At 41.3% G+C, this 23,120-nt stretch overlaps 1 protein-coding gene across 3 annotated transcripts; it reads right to left on the bottom strand.

The window, feature by feature from the left end:
- Positions 1 to 2,943: 2,943 nt before the first annotated feature.
- Positions 2,944 to 23,074, bottom strand: LOC309350964 (sodium-coupled monocarboxylate transporter 1-like). 3 transcript variants are annotated; one of them, XM_081878260.1, is made up of 15 exons: positions 21,535 to 23,074; positions 19,653 to 19,718; positions 18,589 to 18,640; positions 17,040 to 17,107; positions 14,952 to 15,106; positions 14,012 to 14,152; positions 13,052 to 13,181; positions 11,715 to 11,803; positions 10,369 to 10,478; positions 7,980 to 8,047; positions 7,433 to 7,519; positions 6,472 to 6,656; positions 5,725 to 5,828; positions 3,828 to 3,913; positions 2,944 to 3,266 (listed from the first exon to the last, which is right to left on the bottom strand). In XM_081878260.1, exons 1-15 carry the CDS (start codon positions 22,003 to 22,005, stop codon positions 3,162 to 3,164), a joined length of 1,917 nt encoding a protein of 638 aa, XP_081734386.1. In that variant the 5' UTR covers positions 22,006 to 23,074; the 3' UTR covers positions 2,944 to 3,161. The 3 variants fall into 3 exon arrangements, with proteins under 3 accessions (XP_081734386.1, XP_081734387.1, XP_081734388.1); XM_081878261.1 differs by having other exon boundaries at positions 7,980 to 8,029; XM_081878262.1 differs by having other exon boundaries at positions 13,052 to 13,139.
- Positions 23,075 to 23,120: the final 46 nt, after the last annotated feature.

Below are 23,120 nucleotides of genomic sequence, written 5' to 3'. Positions count from 1 at the left end.
CTCCTCCCCGGTCAGGAAACGGATCCAAGCCTGCCTGCAAGATTGGTCAATGGCAGGCAGGTTTGGAGGAAGGATCTCCCTGACAGAGCACAAAGGCTTCCCTCAGATCCACTCCCAGAATATTTAAACCCACCTGCCTTAGCCCTGGCACCTGGCCTTTTCCTCATCGGATCTCCCACCCACGCCTCCTGTTGTGCTGTGTTTTGTGTATTTCTGACTTTGCTATGGTCACCGTATTCAAGTCCGGGCAGGAATTTGTCCACCAGTCAAATTGACCCCAGTTTGGTGGTTTTGCCTACCTCGCAGCATGGTCCATTCTGCCAAGGCCATCCCTGGGTGGACTTGAACCACCAGCCTTCTGGTTAACTGCCAGACACACTGACCTGTTGTGCCAGAATCTTAAACTATGACACCTGCTAATATGGGCCACATACCTGTATTTTTCGCTCTATAACACGCACCAGACCATAACACGCACGTAGTTTTTAGAGGAGGAAAACAAGAAAAAAAATATTCTAAACGAAATAGTGGATATATGATTTTTGTGGTTCATGCTGTGGCCACAGACATGTGATCTGACAGTGAGTTTGGAGTAGCCCAATGCAAAAATCCTGAGGATCCATGTGGATCCATGCTTTGTAACCACGGAGGAGGGAAGGAAGGGGAACCATGGATCCTCTGCTCACGACTGCAGCAGATCCCACCCCCCACCCGCCGGCATTCGCTCCATAATACGCACAGACATTTCCCCTTACTTTCTAGGAGGAAAAAAGTGAGTGTTATGGTGCAAAAAATACGGTATATCATTTAGATTAGCTTCAACAAGTCACATTGTTGGCTGGGGTCCCCCAACTAAAGGACATAATATTGGTTAGTTACCAAGAATGCCCCAACCTACTCATTTTTCTTTCTATTTTGAGTTACATACACCCCCGTAGAGAAGAAAACTCTTAAAATAGCTCATCTGGGCGGCAACTTGAGAACCCAATGGAGGCAACGTGGGTCTTTTTCACTGCCATTGTTGTTACTGATAGATGCAGTTGTGCTTTCTAAACACTAAGCAGGTGGTGTTGTGTGCCTTCCACTCTAGCTGTTATCTTGTCTGCTTTGTTGCTGAGAGGTCTGTGGACAATCAAGGAGCTCTGCAGTGTCATAACATGCACTCTGGGGGGATTGTGTTACTTACCCTTCCCCATCTTGACATTCAGAATGTGGTGAGGGCTTCAAGAAAATCACCAGCTTCAGCTACTGGAAAATTCCCCAGAACACTCAGAAATCTATCAGGTTCCATAAGTCTCCCAAGGGAAGACCATCTGAATTGGTTCCCCACCTCTACTGTCTGTGTGTATGTTGAGAGAACTGGTGCTGCGAGCCCAAACTTTGCAGCTTGTGGTCTGACCATGACAAAGGGATCAATTCCACTCCTCCAATAACCACCACTCAACACTCACCCTGAAATGATAGACTAAATCTGGTGTGTGTCCTGCCCTTTGCGTTCCTCCATTGACAACTTGGGGCAACCCTATGGTTGTCATGGAGGTTATAAAGTTTCAATCCAGATCAGTTAGCATGAATCCAACCTTAGCATGAATGTTGAAGTCACCCAGAACCACCATCCTGGGGTTCTCCAACACCGGACTGGAGACACTACCTCTGACAACTTAGAAGGGGAGCCACTGAGCAACTGTGGGCTTTAAACCAACAGCATCTGCAGTCTATCCTGCTGACCCAACAACTGTATTAACCCAAGCAGAGGGAAACTGTTACAGTGTTTATTGACCTGAAAGGGACTTTTCATGCTCTTTCAAGGAAGACTGCAGTATTCTTCATGGTCAAACTACTGTCCCTGTTACTATATGGTATCTCTATAGATTGAGATGTCTAATTCTGCACCAGGCATTTTTCTTACATTATATTCTGGGGGTACCTAACTGGGTAGGATATGCAAACATGTGTCTGGAAATTGGTGTAGTATTTGTGGGAACCAGTGTAGGTCCAAATACTAAAATATGTGTTACGTCTTCATTTTTCTTCATTCATATCTATGCTAACAGATTAATATTTTAGACAACGGTCCTATATAATTTTATATAAAAATACTTCAATGGCTGTATTGTCTGAATCACTTCTAATGCTAGAGCAACAATAAACTTTCAGGGTTCTGACCCAACATTTGAGAGCCAGTGTGGTGTAGTGGTTAAGAGCGGTAGACTCCTAATCTGGGGAACCGGGTTCGCGTCTCCACTCCTCCACATGCAGCTGCTGGGCCAGTCACACTCTCAGCCCCACTCACCTCACAGAGTGTTTGTTGTGGGGGAGGAAGGGAAAGGAGAATGTTAGCCGCTTTGAGACTCCTTAAAGGGAGTGAAAGGCAGGATATCAAATCCAAACTCTTCTTCTTCCTCCTCTTATATGATATTGAAAGACAAGATCTATACTCTTTGGCTAATAGAACTTGTTCCCCCATAGTTATGCTACTTCACCTTATGCTATTTCTGTAAAGAATATACAGGCTCATAAGAGCATTAATATGTGCAGTATTCAAAATGTTTTGCCGCTAGCCATACTCCAGGGCAGTTTTGTTTGTTTGTCAGGGCATCAAGATAAAAGATTGGTAATGCCTTGTTTATCAGATCAAGTTTAATATGTCACAGACCAGATGGCTATTTTTCTTCCTAATTGCCATGCATGTAAGAGATCAACTAATTACCTGTATTAGTTTAATTAGAGAAATTGTATCTTTTGTGTCCTGTTACTCTTATTCCATGTTTTAACCTAAACAGGTGTTATAATGAAGTGTTCATTGTTGGTATAAATACCCTTGGTATAAATAAAATGTAGAAGAGCTCTCTTGTACACAGGATTTCCAACCAGAACTATAAACAGAACTATAATTAAAGTTCTTCAATGAGTGAGGCAGGTATCTATATACTGCACTTCAAATTTTGATTTATACTCAATTTTAATCAGATTGTTACTTTTTCATAGGCTCTGGTTTACCCAAAACTGAATCAGTTTGCTTATACTTTGGTTAACAAATGAAATACAGATTTATTGAATTTATTGAAAAAACACACACCAAAATTTCCATTTTTAAATAAAATGAATAAAATGAAACATTGCTGGACTTTGTACTCCACTGCATTAATTGTTGTGCACCTCTATTTTCCCCCTTCCGTGTCATCCGTGGTACCTTCTACAGCACCTTCAGAAACCACTGGCTCCTCTGGATTAACTTTTGGATGAAGCTTTTCATACAGCTGTACCTGAAAATGTAATGGTCATAAATTCACATGTATAAAAAAAAATCCTAGTTTTCTCTTTATAACCATAGTCCAGTGCAGAGTCAACTGCACTTAATACCACCAATTTCAATGGTCTTAAGTGTAAAATCTCAGGCCAACGTGTATAACCTTGCTTGACTCCACTCCAGTAAATGGTGTGTGTATGTTAAAATAAGACTTCTTAGATTACACTCTAGATTAGATCTTGCACATTCAAAAGCACTGTGTAGGCAAAAGCTACATGTAGGCAAAATGTGTGTGTACATTTGGCACCTGCCGTTAGATCCTATCTACTCATGCCATGAAGTAGAGCAAGGGAGTACATTTTAAAGGGTGACGAGCAAACAGTAATATATTTTGATGGAGCTGGTACTTCACATGAAGAATTTTTTTGGCAGAGGCCAATATGTTTCATGCTTCTAGTACATGCATGCTTCATAAAATGTCTGAGATTAGGTTCTGAATACATACAGGATATCTAGACCAGTGGACACTATCTGCCTATGAAATACGTATGAGAAAGACTTACAAAAAGATACTTACCCACTTAGATTTCCAAAACACAAAGTTGGCTATAAAGTCTTCTTTGCCAAAGAGAAGTTTCCTTTCCACGGTTTGCTGAAATCCTCCTAGAAGATAGTTGGATTAACAACATGATCTCACACAAGGCAATTTAGTTCCAGCACAGATATGACCCACTCATGCTCACTCCCCTCTGAAGAGAATGGAATTTAGATGGAAAGATGGAATTTAGAAATTGCTCTATAGCTACTCAGCAATCTTATGTCATGTGAGGCAACGAAGATTATTTCCAAAGCTATCTCCTTGCCATATGTCAGATATGATAAACTTGTTTCCAAGTAAAGGACTCCTGGATGGTTAAGTCCAATCAAAGGAGGCTATGAGGCGCAGCGCTCATCTCACTTTTCAGGCTGAGGAAGCTGGCGTTTGTCCACAGCTTTCCGGGTAATGTGGCGAGCGTGACTAAACCACTTCTGGCGCAATGGGACACTGTGACAGAAGCCAGAGTGCACAGGAACGCAATTTACCTGCCCACCACAGCGTACCTATTTATTTACTTGCACTAGTGTTTTTGAACTACTAGGTTTCCAGGACTAACATGCTAGAACAGTGTTGCTCAAAGAGTGAGCTGGAACCAACCAGTGGGCCTGGAACTACTTTCAGGTGGGCCTCAGCCTGCCCACTGAATCCTTACTCCCTTGCCCTACCTTGCCCCATCATTCTTTCTACTATGTCATACTAGTAACATGGACTCAGCTATACAGCTGCAAATAAAATGCTTTAAGTGCAATATATAATATGACACAAAATGGCAATGGTGAGCTTTATGGAAAATTCATTGTTTGTTTTTCCTTTCTTCCTAGTTTTATTTTCCCCCATACCATATTTGTGTACCTCATGGAAGTTGCTCACCTCCGAGGCCTTAGAATCCAGCTTTGAAAATCTGCTTTTAACTTAGCAATTCTAAAGGAGTTTGAGATAGAAACAGAAGCAGTTCATCTGTTGACTTCTGAGGTGAACATTCAGGTGTGTCTTTTATGTTTCCTCAATTTCTTATTGAGAATTATTGGGTTTTGTCACTGTGCTGCATCTTGCGATGCGGGGGGAGTAGCTGCTCCCTCACAACAAAGTATATCTTAAGAAATCTGCTTAGTCCTTTGTGCAGTGGTACTTTGGGTTAAGAACTTAATTCATTCTCGAGGTCTGTTCTTAACCTGAAACTGTTCTTAACCTGAGGTACCAGGCTTAGCTAATGCGGCCTCCCACTGCCGCCGCGCTGCCAGAACACGATTTCTGTTCTCATCCTGAAGCAAAGTTCTTAACCCAAGGTACTATTTCTGGGTTAGCGGAGTCTGTAACCTGAAGCGTCTGTAACCTGAAGCATCTGTAATCCGAGGTACCACTGTATTGGAGCTAGAGGGAGGAGCTGCTCCCCCTCACCCTGGGTAAAGAATGGTAAGAAACAACATTCCATTTTCATGGATCAACATGCCTCTTTTTTGGCCTAAATGATGTCAAAGCACAAATGATGGCATTAGTAGAGGAAGGGTCATAGAAGCTTCCATAATGGTGAGGAGGTAGCGTTTGACATCAGATCTACCTCTCCAAAATGAGAGCTCTCTCTCCAGAAAGGGACATACAGTACACTCCCAGGAACTAAATCATCTATTCAAATATGATCTCCATTCCAGTGGGTAACTTCTTAACAGTCCTGTTTTCAAAATAATCAAAATATTTTGACTACACTTGGGTCAGGATAAATTTTGAACATGTTATCATGGATGCAGCTCCCTGAATACTACTTTACATGCATGTTTTGCTTCATTAAAGATATATAGCAATACAAATTCAAATGAGCTTCAGACTGAGGATTTCTATGCTTTAATCAAAGCTTAATCAAAACTAGAAAAAATATTACCTGTCATTGCACTTACGATGGCTCCCACAATGAATGTGATCAAAGTTCCTAATGTGCTAAAGTACAGATAGGACAGCGAGTACCAATACTCTTGAAGAAAAGATCTGAAAAGGGGGGAAAACATTTCCTTCCAAAATTATGCTGTATTGATATCCAAAAATTAGCTTAAGCTTACTGTACTTTAAACTGACAAAGGCTGCAATCCTATATACACTTACTGGAGAGTAAGCCCCACTGAACTCAGTAGGACTTATTTCTGCACAGACATATATAGGATTGAACAGTCAGCATGTAAACTTAGAGAGATAGTACAGATACTGGCACAACGCTTTAATTTTCTGTTCTATGGGTAAGTAACAAGCACACCTTTGAGTGGAAGCGAAGGATATAAATTTAATAAATAATAACTAAAATAAATAACCCAAACATCATCTAATGAAACTGATTAGCAAAAGCCTCCAGACAGACAAAAAAAGCCTCAAGTAAATTTGGTTAAACTCTAGTTATTTTGAAGATAATCTTAAAGCATTAATATGCCGGTGGACAAAGGGACATTATTCCAGCAAATAAGCCCTCATTGTTTAATTAGAATATAGTCCCACATTCAGTGTATCATTTCATTTCACATTTAATGCTTTTGCTTTCCCAAAGGAAGTCCTAAGATGCCAACACTCTGTGTAAAAAAATAAATCAAATATGAAACATCATTCAACCATATCTAACATATAATTGAAGTCTTATGCATACCTTTGAGCAGGTGTTGTATGCACAGTAGTAGTTAATGGCGTGGTGAGAGTAGCATTGTATTTCCGACAGCCTGCTGTTGAAAGGTGTAACGGCAATGTTTTGTCGCGAGAGGGAGGGTACTTGATAGCCCCAAGTCCAACCCATAATGTAACAATAAATCCACACAGGAGACCTGAAAATGCACCCTGAGAAGTAGAAAATTACACACAATGTAAACTCAACATGAACAATAGGGACAAATCCTTTCAAAAAGGGTTCTGACTCTAATGTTTAAAATCAAATACAGGATTCCTGGAGGCTAGTGTTTGGGCACCCGTTTTTTAAACTCATTCTGCTACAGTCACTTAGGATTTAAAGAATTTTGTTATTTCTTTGTCATGACTGTAACACATATGTAGCCAGACTATGTAAGGGTAGTTGAAATAAGACATTAACTCTATTTCCTCTTTCGAATGCTTCATTTCATTCTTCATCTCAATATCTCCATCAGCATTTTGATCAGGGGGATGACAGCATTCATTTCACTTTTTTTATTCTGGGGTGGTTAAGACATCACCTCAAACCATTATTCATGAAGTCAGGAATCTAGGCTTACAGACTTTCTCTTCCCTAGAGTACAACCATTTCCTGTCTCCTATCCTCATTAATGCCAAACCATACCTTGCTGGATAATACAAAATGGCAAGCAATGGTTTGTCTCAAAGTAGGGTAGGCAGCAAGGAATCATTACAAACCAGAAGACAAGAGGAGGAGAGTGAATGAGCACTGTGCTCCTGAATGCCTCTTGACAGAATGCAAAACCATAGCTTTGCATTATGTGTGAACAAATCATGTGTGCGTGTAAAGTTACTAAATAATGAAGGCACTATAAATACTCTGTGGACTGCTAAAATATCAAAGTATAAAATGAGCTCTCTTATACCATTGCATATTAACAAGCAGAAGACAAATAATTACTTACTGTAGGATTTGCAAAAGGTAAAAGGATGCCCAAAGAAAATATTCCCAAAAGAGGTCCACCAAGTATTCCAAAAATACTGAGTGCAGCCTGAAGGATGGAACAAAATCAAGGTGGTTAGTAAATACAGGGACAAGCAAAAACAAAAAGTAAATTAGCAAAAAGTATAAGTTCTGTTTTTCTTTCACCCTGCTTTGAAGTTCATTTGACTATGGAAGGGCTTTTTAGGAGAGGCCCTTCAAAAAGATACAGCTCCAAGAAACCTGCCATTTCAGGTGATGGCGAAGCTTGACACATCAGCAGCAACAGTCCCCCCCCCCCCTTTCTCACTGTTTTAAAACCAGCAGCTCTGCTGACAGTTTTGGCAGTGCAGGTGCTTAGCTCAGGCCACTGCCCCTCTTCCTTCCTATGAGTCAGAACGCAACCCCTTAGCCACTGAACTTGCCAGCAGAGCACTTAATGAGGAATATAGAATATATAATTAGATTCACAAAATCTAAGCAAATTCTTCTAAAAACTAGAAGTCTAAGAATAACCGTTAAATGCTTACCTGTAACAAACCACCCATCTTGGATGCCACACCAGCCATGGCAAGGCACACTGCACCAAAAAGCAGGTCTAAATGAATAAATTTATGCAAAGTTTATATGGTTTATTCATATATGTAACAGACTGATAAGTTTAAGATTTATTTAAGATGTTCTGCCTTCTAATAAAAAAATTAAAGACAGCGAGTATATTAGAGTTTGCCACTAGGAATTACCAAAACCAACAAAATTTTACTCCCTTGGAGGAAGTGAATATGATTTTTTTTAAAAAAACACCAACAAAAAATGTTAGATACTGGTTTAATTATATGATTATCATGCATAAAAATGGAAATCCTATGTTATATCCTATGTTATAATGGATGATAATAATTTACTGTACAATGGGTATGGCTAACTTGCAGCCTAATTATGGCCCAGCATTTTGGCTGCTGTATTGGCCATTTTAGGTGGACTCCTTTTTTCTGAGCATCAGGTGGCCCTGTGCAGCCCCATACCTGCACTGGAAATACAACAGGTAGTGATCATACATTTTCCACAGGCATCGCATGAAGCTGTAGGCAGCACAGGCACCAACAGAGAGTATAGGGCAAACAAGTAGATGGGCTGGGACAAGGCTCTACCACATTTCACAGCAGAAACAATGACATAATCTCTTGGGGCCTATCCTATGCATGCCAAATAAATAAGCTTTTATCAGAGAGAAACCACTGTGTAATCTAAGCAGAGAAAGAGGTAGGTTACATTAGCATGTCAGCTGCCACTTCTATTTTGAAAAGTTATAAAGTCCTTTTCCTTTGGTCAACTTTTGGAGCCCACAACCACCAGAATTCTTCATAAGGCTAAATGTTCTGCAAATCAGAGGGACAGGTTGGTCTGGTACTAAAGCAATAATGTCTGCATCAGTTGAAATTGCATTTCTGCTGTGTAGTCTGAGAAGGGGTATGGCTATGGTGGTCTGACTGTGGGGGCTTGTCATGAAGAGTGTCTGCACTTCAGAATTGTAACACTGGGTAAAAAGGTAAAGGACCGCTGGACGGTTAAGTCCAGTCAAAGGTGACTATGGGATTGTGGTGATCACCTCGCATTTTAGGCTGAGGAAGCTGGCGTTTGTCCACAGCTTTCCAGGTCATATGGCCAGCATGACTAAACTGCTTCTTGAGCAACAGAACACCGTGACAGAAACCAGAGTGCATGGAAATGCTGTTTACCTTCCCACCCCAGCTTTTGAACTGCTAGGTTGACAGGAGCTGGGACAGAGGAATGGGAGCTCACCCCGTTGCAGGGATTTGAACCGCCAACCTTCTGATCAGCAAGCCCAAGTGGCTCAGTGGGTTGCCACAATAGAGAGGTGGAGTCAAATGCTGGTGAAGAATAATGGAGCACAGCAGCCAATGTAACTTCTCATTCTCAAGCCAACAGATCCTCTATTCATTGGGGCCAAGGCCACTTTTACAATACCCACTTCAACAGGCAAGCCCTGGAGGTTGGTTGTGGATCAATGCAACCCTTGACCCTTACTGTACATGTTTCATTGTATACAGTTTGCGACTGATGCAGGTCCATAATTCTAATCAGCTGCTTTTTGTACAGTATTTCTGTCTGGCTCCTTGAGACTTCCTGATGCAACTGTCATGATACTGTCTAAAGTAAATTATAGTGGAGAGCCAGAGTGGCTTAACAGTTAGAGATGTAAGAGGTTTAGGAGACCTAGGCCCAAAACTCACCACTATCTTAAATATAAAAAATATATGTAAAACAATCAGGGTGGGGAACCTGTGGCCCTCCGAATGTTGTGGGACTATAGCTCTCATCATCCCTAATTACTGGTCATGTTTTCTGGGACTGATGGGAGTTGGAGTTAAACAACATCTGAAGGGCCAATGGCCACTTATCTCTGCTCTAAACAATCACTGTGCAAAATTGTATGTAAACAAGCCTACAAAGAGCAGATGGAAGACACAGACCCATTTCACTTGTCACATTGAACTATAGATTTACAAAACTATGGTTTAACATGCAGCATGCTGGCACACACTAAGTTCTTGCTCCACTCTGTTCCTCCACTGGTCCTGTCATGGTGTTGGTAAATAAGGCAAAGTCTGCCCTGACATGATGTCCAAACCAGAAACAAAGGGTGGCTTATTCCACATAGCTGTCCAGTGAGTTTCCTTTATTACACATTTGAAGTCATTTTTTCCATTTCGATTTTAGTGTTTTATTCTATATACAAGGCATAATCCTATATAGCAATGAGACAGCTGCATCTACAAACAGTTTCATTATGTCTAAGCCTCACTCAGATTTTTTAATGTATCTTAACATCTACAGTTAATGAGAAAAAATGGGTTTTTTTCATTTAAAAACATAAAATATCACATACAAACTTACTCATTCCTATGGAAATCCATGACATGCTTGTGTCAGACATCTTAAAATGAGGTCTAATGAGGTCTTCAATTGTTACAGCAGCTAATGCATTGATGCTGGATGACACTGTACTAAAGAATATAAAATTAAAATTTTCTGAGGTTTGCATTTGTGTTGCGGTTGCACAAATATTTTAAAACTGATACAATTTTGGGAGGGAGCAGGGGTGGGGAGGAACAAAACTTGAGCTATGACAGAAACATTGTCCCAATACAATTCACAAAGTGGTAATGGCTTTTCATCGTATTCTCAGTCTGTCATCTGTATTTATGAAAGCTTGATGAGAGCTTTTCCTGCCACTGAGCCCGATGTGTGCTAAAAGTGGTAAGACTTTCCTACATTAGCCACTTGGTGAGCTGGTCATTTGCAGTAACAATCCATGACAAGGTACTCGTGCCAAGTCACAGAGCTAATATACCCAAAAGCACCACAGTGCCAGTGAGGCTGTGATGAGGCAACTAAGTCCGCTCATCCGTCTTGGTGCGGCGGCGTTGCGGGATGGCAGAGGCTCCACAAAGGAACTGGAACAGCGGTGCCCTTTCCGGTAGGCAGTGGGAGCTTAAGTTCTTAACTATTAGGTTCTTAACCAGAGGTACCACTATACATATGATTGAGAGTCACACAGCATGTTATATCATGATACTATCCATTTTTGCCATCCAATGAAGCTGAATGTTGAACGATTCAGGGCAGACAAAAGTGAAACTATGAAATTCACTACCACCTGATGGAGCAAAGGCCACCAACTTTGATGACTTTAACAGGGGACTGGACTAACGGAGGATATGACTGTTTATGGCTACTGACCTCGACAGCTACATTCTACTTCCACCATTGGAGGAGGTGCTGGAAACCACAGGAGGGGCGAGTGCTGTTGCACTCAGGTCCTGCCTGCATGTTTCCCATTAGATATGTGGCTGGCTACTTTAAGTCAGGGTGCTGGACTAGAGGGATCTTTGGGTCGTTTTGCTTTAATGAACGTTTTGCTGTTTTAACTTTAAACAGCAACTGTGAGGAAGGTCAATCAGCTTTCCTCCGGTGCCAAATAGTAGATTTTAATCAGGCCTGCAGTACTGAGGGAAAGGGTTAAACTCACTTCTTACGGTTCCAATTGAGCTCCCTTCACAACTGCTATTGAATATTTTTTTTCAAATGCAATATCAAACTGTGTGTTCAGCATAATGCTTAGTTTGGCCAGAGACACATTGATTTATCATTTTAAAAATTGACTGAAAGTCGCCAGTAACTTTCTAGAATCTAGACCTAGGGTTGCTTAAAAATGACCTGGATGTTCCACTGAAACTCACCTTAATGTCCCACTGTAGGTCCCAGCCACAAAAAGTCCTGGAACTCCTGGATAGTCACCCAAAATCTCCAACACAAAATATGGCATGAGCTGGAAAAAAATTCACCATTGAGAAATAGTAAACTTTTTTTATTTGAAGTTTAGAAACTCAATCAAATAAAATCTAAAATCTAACTTGAAATTATTTAGGTTTGTGCATGTCCTTGTAACACTGAACACACACACACACACACACACACACACCATTGATTATTAAACATAGCACACTAGGTTGGGAGAAGTACCCTTTGTTTGCTGAGAACGATTTGTTACTCCAGCTAAGTTCCATGTAAACCCTTTGAGAAAGGTGGTAGCTTCAGGGCAAAATGTACACTGGCTACCAAACACAGAGGACACCTTGGCATTTTGGGTGCTTCCTACCCAAACACTACTGTGGCTGAGATTCACAGGGTGTGGCACTATGTGCTTACATTCTGAGCATATTCTCTGCCATAACATGGAGGACTGACACACAGCTGGAGTGGCCCAGGCATTGAAAAAGCTTGGTGGGGCTGGCATACAGACCACTTGAAAGGCTTCCTAGTTTTCTCCGTGGGCTTAGAAGCCCATTTTAAAAGGGATGTGATCACTTGCAGCTGAAAGAAGTGAGGGAGGCAAGACCACCGAGTGAATTCAAGCACTAAAGATAAAGAAGGGACTAGAGGAGTTGTGGAGAGCATGTAGAAAGCAAGGAAGAGGGGAAAACACAGGTGAACTGGGAGAAAAAGTACAAGGAGAAACAGGTATGAGCTCAAAGCAGAGTAATAAGAAGCGAGAGACATATTTGAACTGGAGGAAGAGGCAGCAAAGGGAAAAGTTACAGAAAAAAATCTGATCACATATCCCTGCTTTGGACAAATAGGAGAGACCAGGTCCATGAGTAGATGCCTCGCAAGCCAAATAGGCAAGTAATTGTACTGAACCAACCTGGCTGCATAAACATATATTATTTCTTTCTACAGAAGATGCATATTTGAAATTCCTGCTCTGTTTGGGAATGAGTTCCTTGCTTCATGATTTTATTATATCTGTCTATTATTTCAAGTAAAGTGGCAGTTTTCCTTGTCCCTCACAATCATGACTTGCTAATTATGTTATCTTTCCAAAAGGCCTTCTTAAAACTTAGTTACATGGAAGATAAATATGAGTCTGATCTATTCTGTGTGTAACTCTTTCAATCATGACTTGCTAATTATGTTATCTTTCCAAAAGGCCTTCTTAAAACTTAGTTACATGGAAGATAAATATGAGTCTGATTTATTCTGTGTGTAACTCTTTCACTTGACAGTAATACTAAACCTGATCTGGTGCTGCCACAAAGCCTGAAGTCCATGGATCACAATCCTTGTATATGGAGTACATTGAGAGTCCACTGAATACTGCAGAACTAAGAGTTAGACAAAGTCCCATAAGATTTAAATAAAGAGAGCTGTAAGAAAATGTTAGAAAAGTAGGTTAAAGAAGCATTGTTCTTGCTGAAATTATATGAAAACAGAGGTTCACTGGGGACCCTTCCAACTCTACGATACTATGAACACAGCTGCAAATACATCATGCCTAAGGCACAAGGTAACCCCTACAAATTCATGCACACCACCAAATGTTTGGACAACTTTGCTGTATCCAGTAGGACTACCTTCGAAATTCTCTTCCTGATTTAGAAGGTATTTCATGGATTGGCAAGACTACAGTTTATTGCTAAACCAAACAATGATATCTAATTTCACTTTATCATTTTGCAAAGTAGAAACTTAAATAACTTTAAGAGGCTTTTAGCAAATATGCAACTTAGTACGCCTTAATAGACTCAGCAAAGCAGATTCAGCAAAATGGCAAAGTACTCAATAATCACTTTCCATAACCAGAAACCAGCTTCTGTTTGCAAATCAGTAAGAGCTGATCAACAGTGGAACAGATTCCCACAAGAGGTGGTGGACTCTCCTTCCTTGGAGATTTTTAAGCAGAGGTTGGGTAACCATCTGTCATGGATGCTTTTGATAGGATTCCTGCATTGCAGGGGCTTGAACTAGATTGCCCTTGGATCTCTTCCAACTCTAAGGTTCTATGATCACTTTTCTGGGTGAGGTCCATGCAAAAAAAAAAAAAAAAGATATTGCATGGGAAATAAATCACATATCCAGCACCCATAAGTTGAAACACAGATCAAACAATCCTCACAGGCAGGAACACATGAGGAATCCGCTAGTGCACCTGAGAATATTTGGACTGAAAGAATGGATTTACAATATATAGTCTTACAGTTTTGCATGAAGTCTTGATTTGCAAGCAAGGTACCGTTGAACCTGAGACTGATTTACTCCATATATGCCAAGCCAAGTGAAACTGCCGCCAATGGTAACTGTCCACACAGTATGCCTTTGCAGAGGGCTTAGGTTAAAGCTAAGAGGAAAAAGGCATATAAAAGTAATGTGAAAGTTCTGACATGGAAAAAAATGAAGAATTCAGTGGAGAAAAGGGGGAATGTTAGAACTTTGAATGAAATTCCTGTACTTGATAGCCTGTGCTCTACTGATTTCAGAGCTCTGACATCAATATAGCCAGAAGGCGGTGGGTTTGCTGTGGGAGGCCCATAGCCTTGCCAGTCCATTGACATAATTGCAAACAAGGAGAGATTTATGCCAACCCAGGAGCTAGCATAAATCAATTCCTTTTATTTTCCTGCCATTAGGAACAATGGGAAGGATACAGGTTCCCCCCCCCAAAAAAAGTGGAAATAGGATAGAAGATTCCAAATATGCACCTCCACCCTCACTCCTGCTCTATCAGAAAGAGCAGGAGCAGGAGGCAGGATGAAAGGTCTTCAGTTCCCCCATCACCAATCCCATAGGACTGAAGTCTTAAGCAGCGGCGTAGCGTGGGTTGTCAGCACCCGGGGCAAGGCAAGTAATTTGCGCCTCCTAACCCGTGGATTTGCGCCCCCTAACCCTAACCCCCAGATGTTGCGCCCGGTGCGGCCAGCCCCCCCTGCACCCCCCATGCTACGCCACTGGTCTTAAGCAACTATGCATTTCAAATTTATAAGCTTAACCATTAATTTCCTATTCTAATACCACTCAGAGATCGATATTTTATCAAAGGAGTTACTTTCTCTTGAGTTGTCCACCCACTGAAATGCAAATTCCCAAACTTTTCAAAACCTTTAAGAATGTCCTGGGTAGCATACTAAGGAAACACTTACTCCCAGAGTCTTAGTCTTCCTCCATGACGAGCATCATCCATAATAGCAGTAAATCCTCCTTTAATTACTAAAGTTCGAAAAACCACGGCTAGAAACCCACTTATCATCAGTATAAACTGGAAAACATCCGTCCAAACCACTGCTTTTAGGCCACCCTATACAGGAAAAGCAGGTGCAGTATATGTTTTTAAAAAAGTCAGTTCTGTCTGTATAGATATATGCACATATATTTGCGCATAGATGTTCTATCATGCTGCATTATGTTACTGTTACAGTGGTACCTCTAGTTACGAACTTAATTCTTAACTAGAGGCGTGCTTTCGCTAATGGGGCCTCTTGCCGCTGCTGCGCCGCCAGCACACAATTTCCGTTCTCATCCTGGGGCAAAGTTCTCAACTCGAGGTAACTCTTCAAGGTTAGCGGCGTTTGTAACCTGGAGCGTTTGTAGCCTGAGGTGTTTGTAACTCAAGGTACCACTGTATTTATTGTTTGTAAGCCGCTTTGGGATTCATTTGAATACAGTCAATCAATATACAAACATCTCGAGTGTCCTTGCTCAATAAATTTTAATTGTTCTCTTTTAAAGTTGTTAAGCTTAAGCATGTTTAAAGAGAGCCAGTGTGGTGTAGTGGTTAAGAGCGGTAGTCTCGTAATCTGGGGAACCGAGTTCGCTTCCCCGCTCCTCCACATGCAGCTGCTGGGTGACCTTGGGCCAGTCACACTTCTCTGAAGTCTCTCAGCCCCATTCACCTCACAGAGTGTTTGTTGTGGGGGAGGAAGGGAAAGGAGAATGTTAGCCGCTTTGAGACTCCTTAGGGTAGTGATAAAGCGGGATATCAAATCCAAACTCTTCTTAAATGTTTAAGCTTAAGCTTAAACATTTATTTGCCCTCAGAAAAGGAAATTTTAAGAAGTGCTGAACTTTGCTTGTATTTCAGCTGAAAATCAAACAATCTCAGCCATTGGCTGAGATTCAATTTGAAAAGAATATGAAAAGAAACATATTCTAAATTATATGTAAGATTCCTTTCTGACAGCATAGAACTAATATAGGATGGGAGGACAAGATAAATTTTCCATCTTAACTCTAAAGCACTGAAAAATGATCCTTTTTTTACCCAGTTACACAATGCGTTTCTTAACTTTTTAAACCAGATCCAGGAACTAGATTTCCTTCTCTTTCCTTCAGTTTAATCTAGGAAATGGAATATTTGTACACAGGATTCTTACAGACTGGTGTTTATTGTGGGATCCTTGTGCATGGAAGTTTCCTAAAGCATCCACAGAACATTGTTGGCATCAAAATGTCAGTCTGTATTCCTCCCCCATTTAATCCAGATTAACCCCTTCCATGGAAAATTTTTGAAGTTAAAAAACAACAACCCAACCCTGTCGCCAACAACCCACTTGCAATATTAAGCATCCTTCTAGAAACATCCAGAGATTCACATATTAGACATCTATGTAACTGATGCCATGATATACCCACACTACATTGCTGTGACAGGGAGCTAGAGATGTTGAACAGAAAATTCACAGCATCTCACCAAACAAAGCTTTTAAGCGGGGGGTTTTCTGGAAAACATGAACTTTACAATATTATAAAACCAGTACTGTATGTGTTAGTAGCATAGCTTTGTAGATAAGCCCAGAACACTTACTAGCCTCCAACGTTATTTTACTAGCCTGCTAAGAAAATTTAGTCTCATAATGTGGTGTAAAGGCACATGAAGCCACAACCTTGCTGAAAATTTGGACCTGGTCAACACTTGGATGGCGGAGACCTCCTGGAAATCATTTGTATTCTCTTATCTCAGTGACCAGCACTGACAAGAAGGTAAAAAATGTCTCTTCTAGCAAGAATACTGGTAGAAGGGGGGTGGAGCAAATCCCTGCAAGGAATTCATTGTCCCCAAGGCCTCTAGGCAAGGTTGAATGCAAGGCTGATATAACATAAATACATAGATCATGAAAAATAGAATCCTATAACAAATCTGAAAGTAAAAGTTGGGATTGATTTGTTTTTTTATAAAGGTTACTGGAACATCCAGGAACCACAATGTTTAGTAAAGCGAACTGTTCACATACCAGAGTGCAATAGAAAGTGCAGACTATTCCTGTTGAAATAACAGACCCCCACAACTGAAATCCTGTAACTGAAAGGGAGGGGAAACACATAAATATTCTTTGAAACATTTCTAGGGATATGTGGGAAAACATTGTTTGTTTGTTTATTTATTTATTTATTTATTAATGCAAAGAAGACAAAACAATAAGTGCACATACAAATCTTCATGACATTTATGAATTTAAAGTTTGCTATAAACAAGAAATGTAAATACTACTTCGATGGTGAGTAGCAAGCATACTTGAACTGTGGAATGACATACAGTACCTGCCAGACCTTAAGATCATCATTAGGAGGCCCTTCTCCAGGTTTCCCCTAAATAGGTGATACAGGTGACCATAAGGGAAAAGTCTTATTAGGTGATGACATTCAGCCCAGTGCTTCTAGTTGGCCAGGCCAGGTATTGGGTCAAGGGTCCTAATAGCTCAGAAGGATCTCTTACTGGCAGCTGTGATGCTTTTTCTGCTCTCCTCACCACGACCTCAAGCAGCACTTTAGCAGAGGGAGAGCGGCTGTGCCACTTTATAGTAGGAGTCAAATTTGACCCTCACTTGCAGTGTCTGCCTGCCACTTTGTCCTGCTCCACTGTCTTTCCTTGGGGGGGGAAGTGTGACTGCATTGGGGGGTCTCCTCAAATCTGACCCTGGTGGGATTATAGAATGCCCTCATCAGTGAGACTCTCCTTAATTCTTCTCCCTTCTCTCACATTACAAAAGGACTAAAAGCTGAAATCCTGTACACACTGACCTGGAAGTAAATCCCATTGAATAGTGGGATCTGGAGCCAGGAGACCCATGGGACCAGACAGAGCCTCCAACCCCCAACCCTACTATCCAGGGAGACATCTCACCAGGCCTTTCTCCAAGGAATGCCCTGGAAAGACCCTTGGAGTTGGTCTCCAGCAGCAGAGGGACCAGAGGGGGTCACACACTCAAAAGCATCTGTGTCAGGGAGTTCAGGCTGAGGTAGTTTTGGGAGTTAAGGTCTGCTACTTGCTGAAACAACATATGCCTTTCAGCTCATTACTCCTGAAACCTGAGTTCTGGCTGATCTTTTAGTGGATGACCTCTGCCTCACAGCTGTGCTTTTGGATTATGTTTGACTCAGGACTCCACCTTTGTGCTTGATCCCTGCTTCACTTTGACTTTGCTTAATGCTATTGTGCTTTGGGCCTGAGTCTGCAATGTGACCTGTTGTGTAGTCTTGTTCCAGACAACTTCAGGGCCTGAGACCTAACCCAGCTGGAGTAGGATAATGCCTATGCAAATGATTAAAATAATTTCATGAACAGCCAAACTATAAGAGTTATTATTTCAACTACCACATATATTTGAAATATTACATGAGGTGTATTGATTTCATTGTCTTATTATTCACATGCTACAGGATAAGCAAAATTTGACTCAAGCTTTTCACAAAGGTACTGGAGATTTCACACAAGTGAACCACCTAAGTCAACATTAGTTTTTTGTCCTTTGCTAATAGTTTTTAGTGATGTATTCACATTACCTTGACTCAAAGCCAGGGATGGAGAATATATAACAATTCCAGTGTATAATATCTGAGGAGATGAAATAAACACACACGTTAGATATTCTTTCTCAGAATTATTTGTTCTACACCAGGGATGCCCTCCCTGCAAGGAGCAAGCACAAAAGCATGAAGTCCTATTCAACAGCCCACATAGTGCTTAGGCAAAGAGGGGAGGGGAGTTGAAGAACATAGCCAATCATAGAACACAAACAACAACATATACATACCATACATACTAACATTACTATTGTGGCTGAAACACTACCACCTCACAGTCCTTTGAGAAAAAGCACCAGTTTGATTTAAGTACCATGAAACAAACTGAGCAACGTAAGAAGTATGTAAAAACAACAACCTGATATTTCAAAATAATTGTCAGTATACTGTGAAAAATACATAATGATTACACGTTTTAAGTGAGCATTTTGCCAACAAAAACACCGGTATCACTGAAATAAGTGTGCAAACAAAATGAGCGAGTCCAGTTCTTAGTTGCATTTGTTCATGCAACGCAAGACACTTTTGGCTCACACAGACTTTTGCTCCGTCTCTGTACTATTTATTTATGTATTATATTTATAGGTAACCAATGCAGTAAAAAACACACATAGCAAGAATAACAAAGAAAAATTAGGTGAAATTGCTTACAAAAATGTATATAGTAGGGGAAATTCACACAAAAATGCAGTGCATAGTTAAACTGTGGAACTCGCTCCTACAGGAGACAGTGGTGGCCACTAAATTTCAATGACTTTTAAAGCCAGCTAGACAAATTCATGGAGAATCAGGCTATCACCTGCCAATATCCACAATGGCTGTGTTCTACCTCTACTCTCAGAGGCAGTATGTCTCTGAATACCAGCTGCTGTGAAGAGCCAGTAGGCAGAGTGCTGTTAAACTGAGGTCCTGCTTGCAGACTTCCCATAGGCATCTGACTGGTCACTGTAAGAAAAGGACTAGATGCCCCATTTGCCTTATCCAGCAGGATCCCCTTATGTACTTAGTATGCTATAATCAATAAAAATTTCTGCTTTACTTACCGTTAAAATCATAAACATCACTGTTCCAAGCAGACGCATTTTTTTATTGTATCGAAGCTCCAAGTACTGCGAAAGAGACAAATTGCTTTTAGATACAAAACATACAAATTCATATGAATCTAGCTAATATGTAGAAATAGGACTGACACGATTCCTTTTTGGGGGGAGGTTTAAGACTACAGTTCTATGCAGAGCTGCTCGGGAGTGAGATCTCAGTGAACTCCCTGAAATTTACTTCTCAGTAAATATCTATATGAACAGACTTTTATCAGTGACATTCTATGCAAAGTTATTGAGAGACCTTCTCTATAGCTAAAAACAGCTCCTGGGAATGGAGGCACTACAGATCAGGGAAAGGGAATGAGAGGAGAGGGTTAAACACCCTCCGTGATCTGCAAAGCAGCAGTGTGCTGTTAAGTCGCTGTTGTATTTAGAGCCCCACCCGTTCTTTCCCCTCCTTGAGCAAAATGCACTCTTGCCCATCAGCCAATTGGCAGTTGGAAGCACATCTTGCTCTAGTGAAGGAGCAAGATTCATTTGATGCCCCATCCTTATGCACCCCCCATGCCTGGTGTAATATATGTTGGGGGGGGGGGACCTGGCTTCCCCAAATGAGGCCTGGAGGGCCAAATTTGTGACTTACAGCGTAAATTAATAACACAGTCTTATTCAGTAAAAGAATAAAAGCTTTACTGAGTTAAAATAAACTTGTTTGCAAATAACAGCATAGTAAACAGAAGATTAAACTAGTTTCAGAGCATACACAGAGATTCCATTGAGCACAGGCTTCACAGAGCACAGGCTCCACCACACAGACAGATTCTCTAGGTTCCACACTGAGTCTGCCTGCAAGCAGATATAGTGGTACCTCAGGTTACATACGCTTCAGGTTAAAGACTCCACTAACCCAGAAATATTACCTCGGATTAAGAACTTTGCTTCAGGATGAGAACAGAAATCGTGCTCCGGCAGCGCAGTGGCAGCAGGAGGCCCCATTAGCTAAAGTGGTGCTTCAGGTTAAGAACAGTTTCAGGTTAAGAACGGACCTCCGGAACGAATTAAGTACTTAACCCGAAGTACCACTGTACAATATTTATACAGAGAATGAGTCATCCTCAAGATGAGTCACAGGAGCCAACTGATGCTTCACAGGTAAGATTCACCTTCTGTTGTATGGGCAGGGCGGTCCCTCCCCTTACCTGGCCGATCACCTGGCAACACCTCCCCAGGCAGGATTGGGCGATTGGCTGAGGTAGGCAGAGACCTCCAGGTAGCCAGCCTGGGGAGGGTGAAGCCAGCCCGAACTACCGGGAGCCGCACTGAGATCTGTGGGGGGCTGCACGCAACCATGCAAAAGGCATTTAATGTGGGGAGCAGTCATTCTGCAGCTTTTCATCATTTCACAACATTTCTAGACTCCTTTACTGCTTCTGCTCTCAAATACCTTTGTCACATGACAGTTTGATCTAAAGGATGGAGGTTCCCGGCCCCTGTTCTAGTTAAGTGAGTTTCAAAAATGACCCTGGAGTGGCTTCATGGCTAGAGAAAATGACTGCTTTTTATATAAAAAAGTGGTGCCAGAAAAACAACAGATGGAACAGAGGAAAAGAAAGAAATAGCATTTCCATACTACCAACTTCAAGGGTTTAACGCATGTTCCCCATGCTCAGTTCATCATCAGAGCTCTCTCTGTGAAATACTGTACCTTGTCCATTGAGATTTGCCAGATCCAATTCTGAATTGTTTTCGTTGACTAGTAACTTGCTGGATAGTCCCCTGATTTATTTTTAAAGGCCTTAGGGGTATATTTACTACGGGTATCGTATGTTGTTAGGCTAACCTGGAGGGTTTTATTCATACAGTCCTGGGAGGAGATGCTTACCTCATAGGTGCTGATGATATGCAGCCGGTAGTAGACAGGTAGGAACACTTCGGCAGAAATCAGCACCATAATGGTATAGGCGAAAACGAAGAGACTAAAAGCGACCCCAAAGCGATAGATCTCAGCTGGGGTCCCCAGCACCGTCACCGCTGACATAAAGCTGGCTGTGAGGGACAATGCAACTGGCCAACAGGTTAGACTGCGGCCAGCCATCAGATAGTCATTCTGAGATTTGTATACTCCCTTGGCGGCAAAGAAAATGCCAATTATTGCAGAGAAGACCAACATGGCTATAAAGACGACATAATCATAGAAACCAAAGCGTTCAGCTAGTACTTCGGGGTCAAGAAGCGGTGGGGGAGAAGGTGTTGCCATCATGGGGCTCAAATGGGAGGCAGCAGAAAGGCAGAGTGGGTTGGAGAAATAGGCATCTGAGCTGTGGATCTCGTTACCGTGGTAACAACGGTGCATTGGGTTCCTTAAAGCCACAAACCTCTTCTAAGCCCAACGGCTGACTGTAATGCCGTCATGTTTGCCATGCACTAACTTCATGCTTTCCAACAGGGCCTACCTCAGAGTAGCCCCCCAGCACAACCCTAAATCAAACTCAAAATCTAAGCCTAACACTATGGGAAAGGTGGCACTTGTTTGGAGCTCCCTGCTCATCAATAACAACAAACAAACCCACCAGAACTTGAATGGAGATGGAATTACTGCAACCCGGATATTTATGGGAAACTTTAGTATATATTTAAAAAAAACAAAAAACAAAACAGACAAGGCCCCCAAATTGGAGGGGGGGGGGTTGGATTAAGAGAAAGGGGGAAGCTTAAGAAAGTGGGTCACTAGCTAGAGTGATAAAGTAAGCAGAAATGATCAAGCTTCTGGAGAGAGTAAAAGGGACCACACAATTCAAACAGGTAAACATAAACTTCCTAGAGAGAGACAGGGAAGGAGGCTGCAGGCAAAATGGCTGCCAGTGGTGAAAAGCCATGGGTCAGCAACCTTTGATAAGGAAAAGAGGGGAAACGGAGGGCTAACAATACAGGAAGAAGGTTCTTTAAACACTGTAGAAGCTTTACTTGAAAGTGAATTGTTAAAAATAGGCCAAGTAGAACACTTCAGAGCAGATGAAAAACGAACAGCAAAAGCTACAGTATCAAAATGGGGATTAAAATTAAAGCAGCAAGCAATGGGTATTTCAAAGTAAGTTAGGTTGCAGTGGAACATTTTAAGAAAGCTACAGAAACTAAAACAGCTGCTTCAAAAAATATTAGAGTCAGAAGCTTTCTCTAACAGTGTCCCCAAATAAGACATTTTGAACTATAGAGTCGAAAGAAATAATCAAGGTAAGACAAAAGCTAGAAAGGGGGCTGTAAAAATTAGTACAAGCAACTCCTAGCAAATACAAAGGCCAAGAAACACAGCAAATGTGAGCTTTTCCCAAGAATGATCAGTCAGTTAGAAACCTTGAGAAAGAGAAAAATAGAAAGGGGAAAGAGCACTGACCATAAAAAAAAAGATTTTCAAAAAGTAAAACTAGGAAAAGTTTATTTCTTAGGGGCAGTGCCTATTAAAAGCAAGTA

Source organism: Podarcis erhardii, assembly GCF_964252035.2.
Source record: "Podarcis erhardii genome assembly, chromosome: 10".
Taxonomy (NCBI): Eukaryota; Metazoa; Chordata; class Lepidosauria; order Squamata; family Lacertidae; genus Podarcis; species Podarcis erhardii.
Note: the sequence above shows the minus strand (reverse complement) of the source record. Positions and strands in the feature narration are given on the sequence as shown.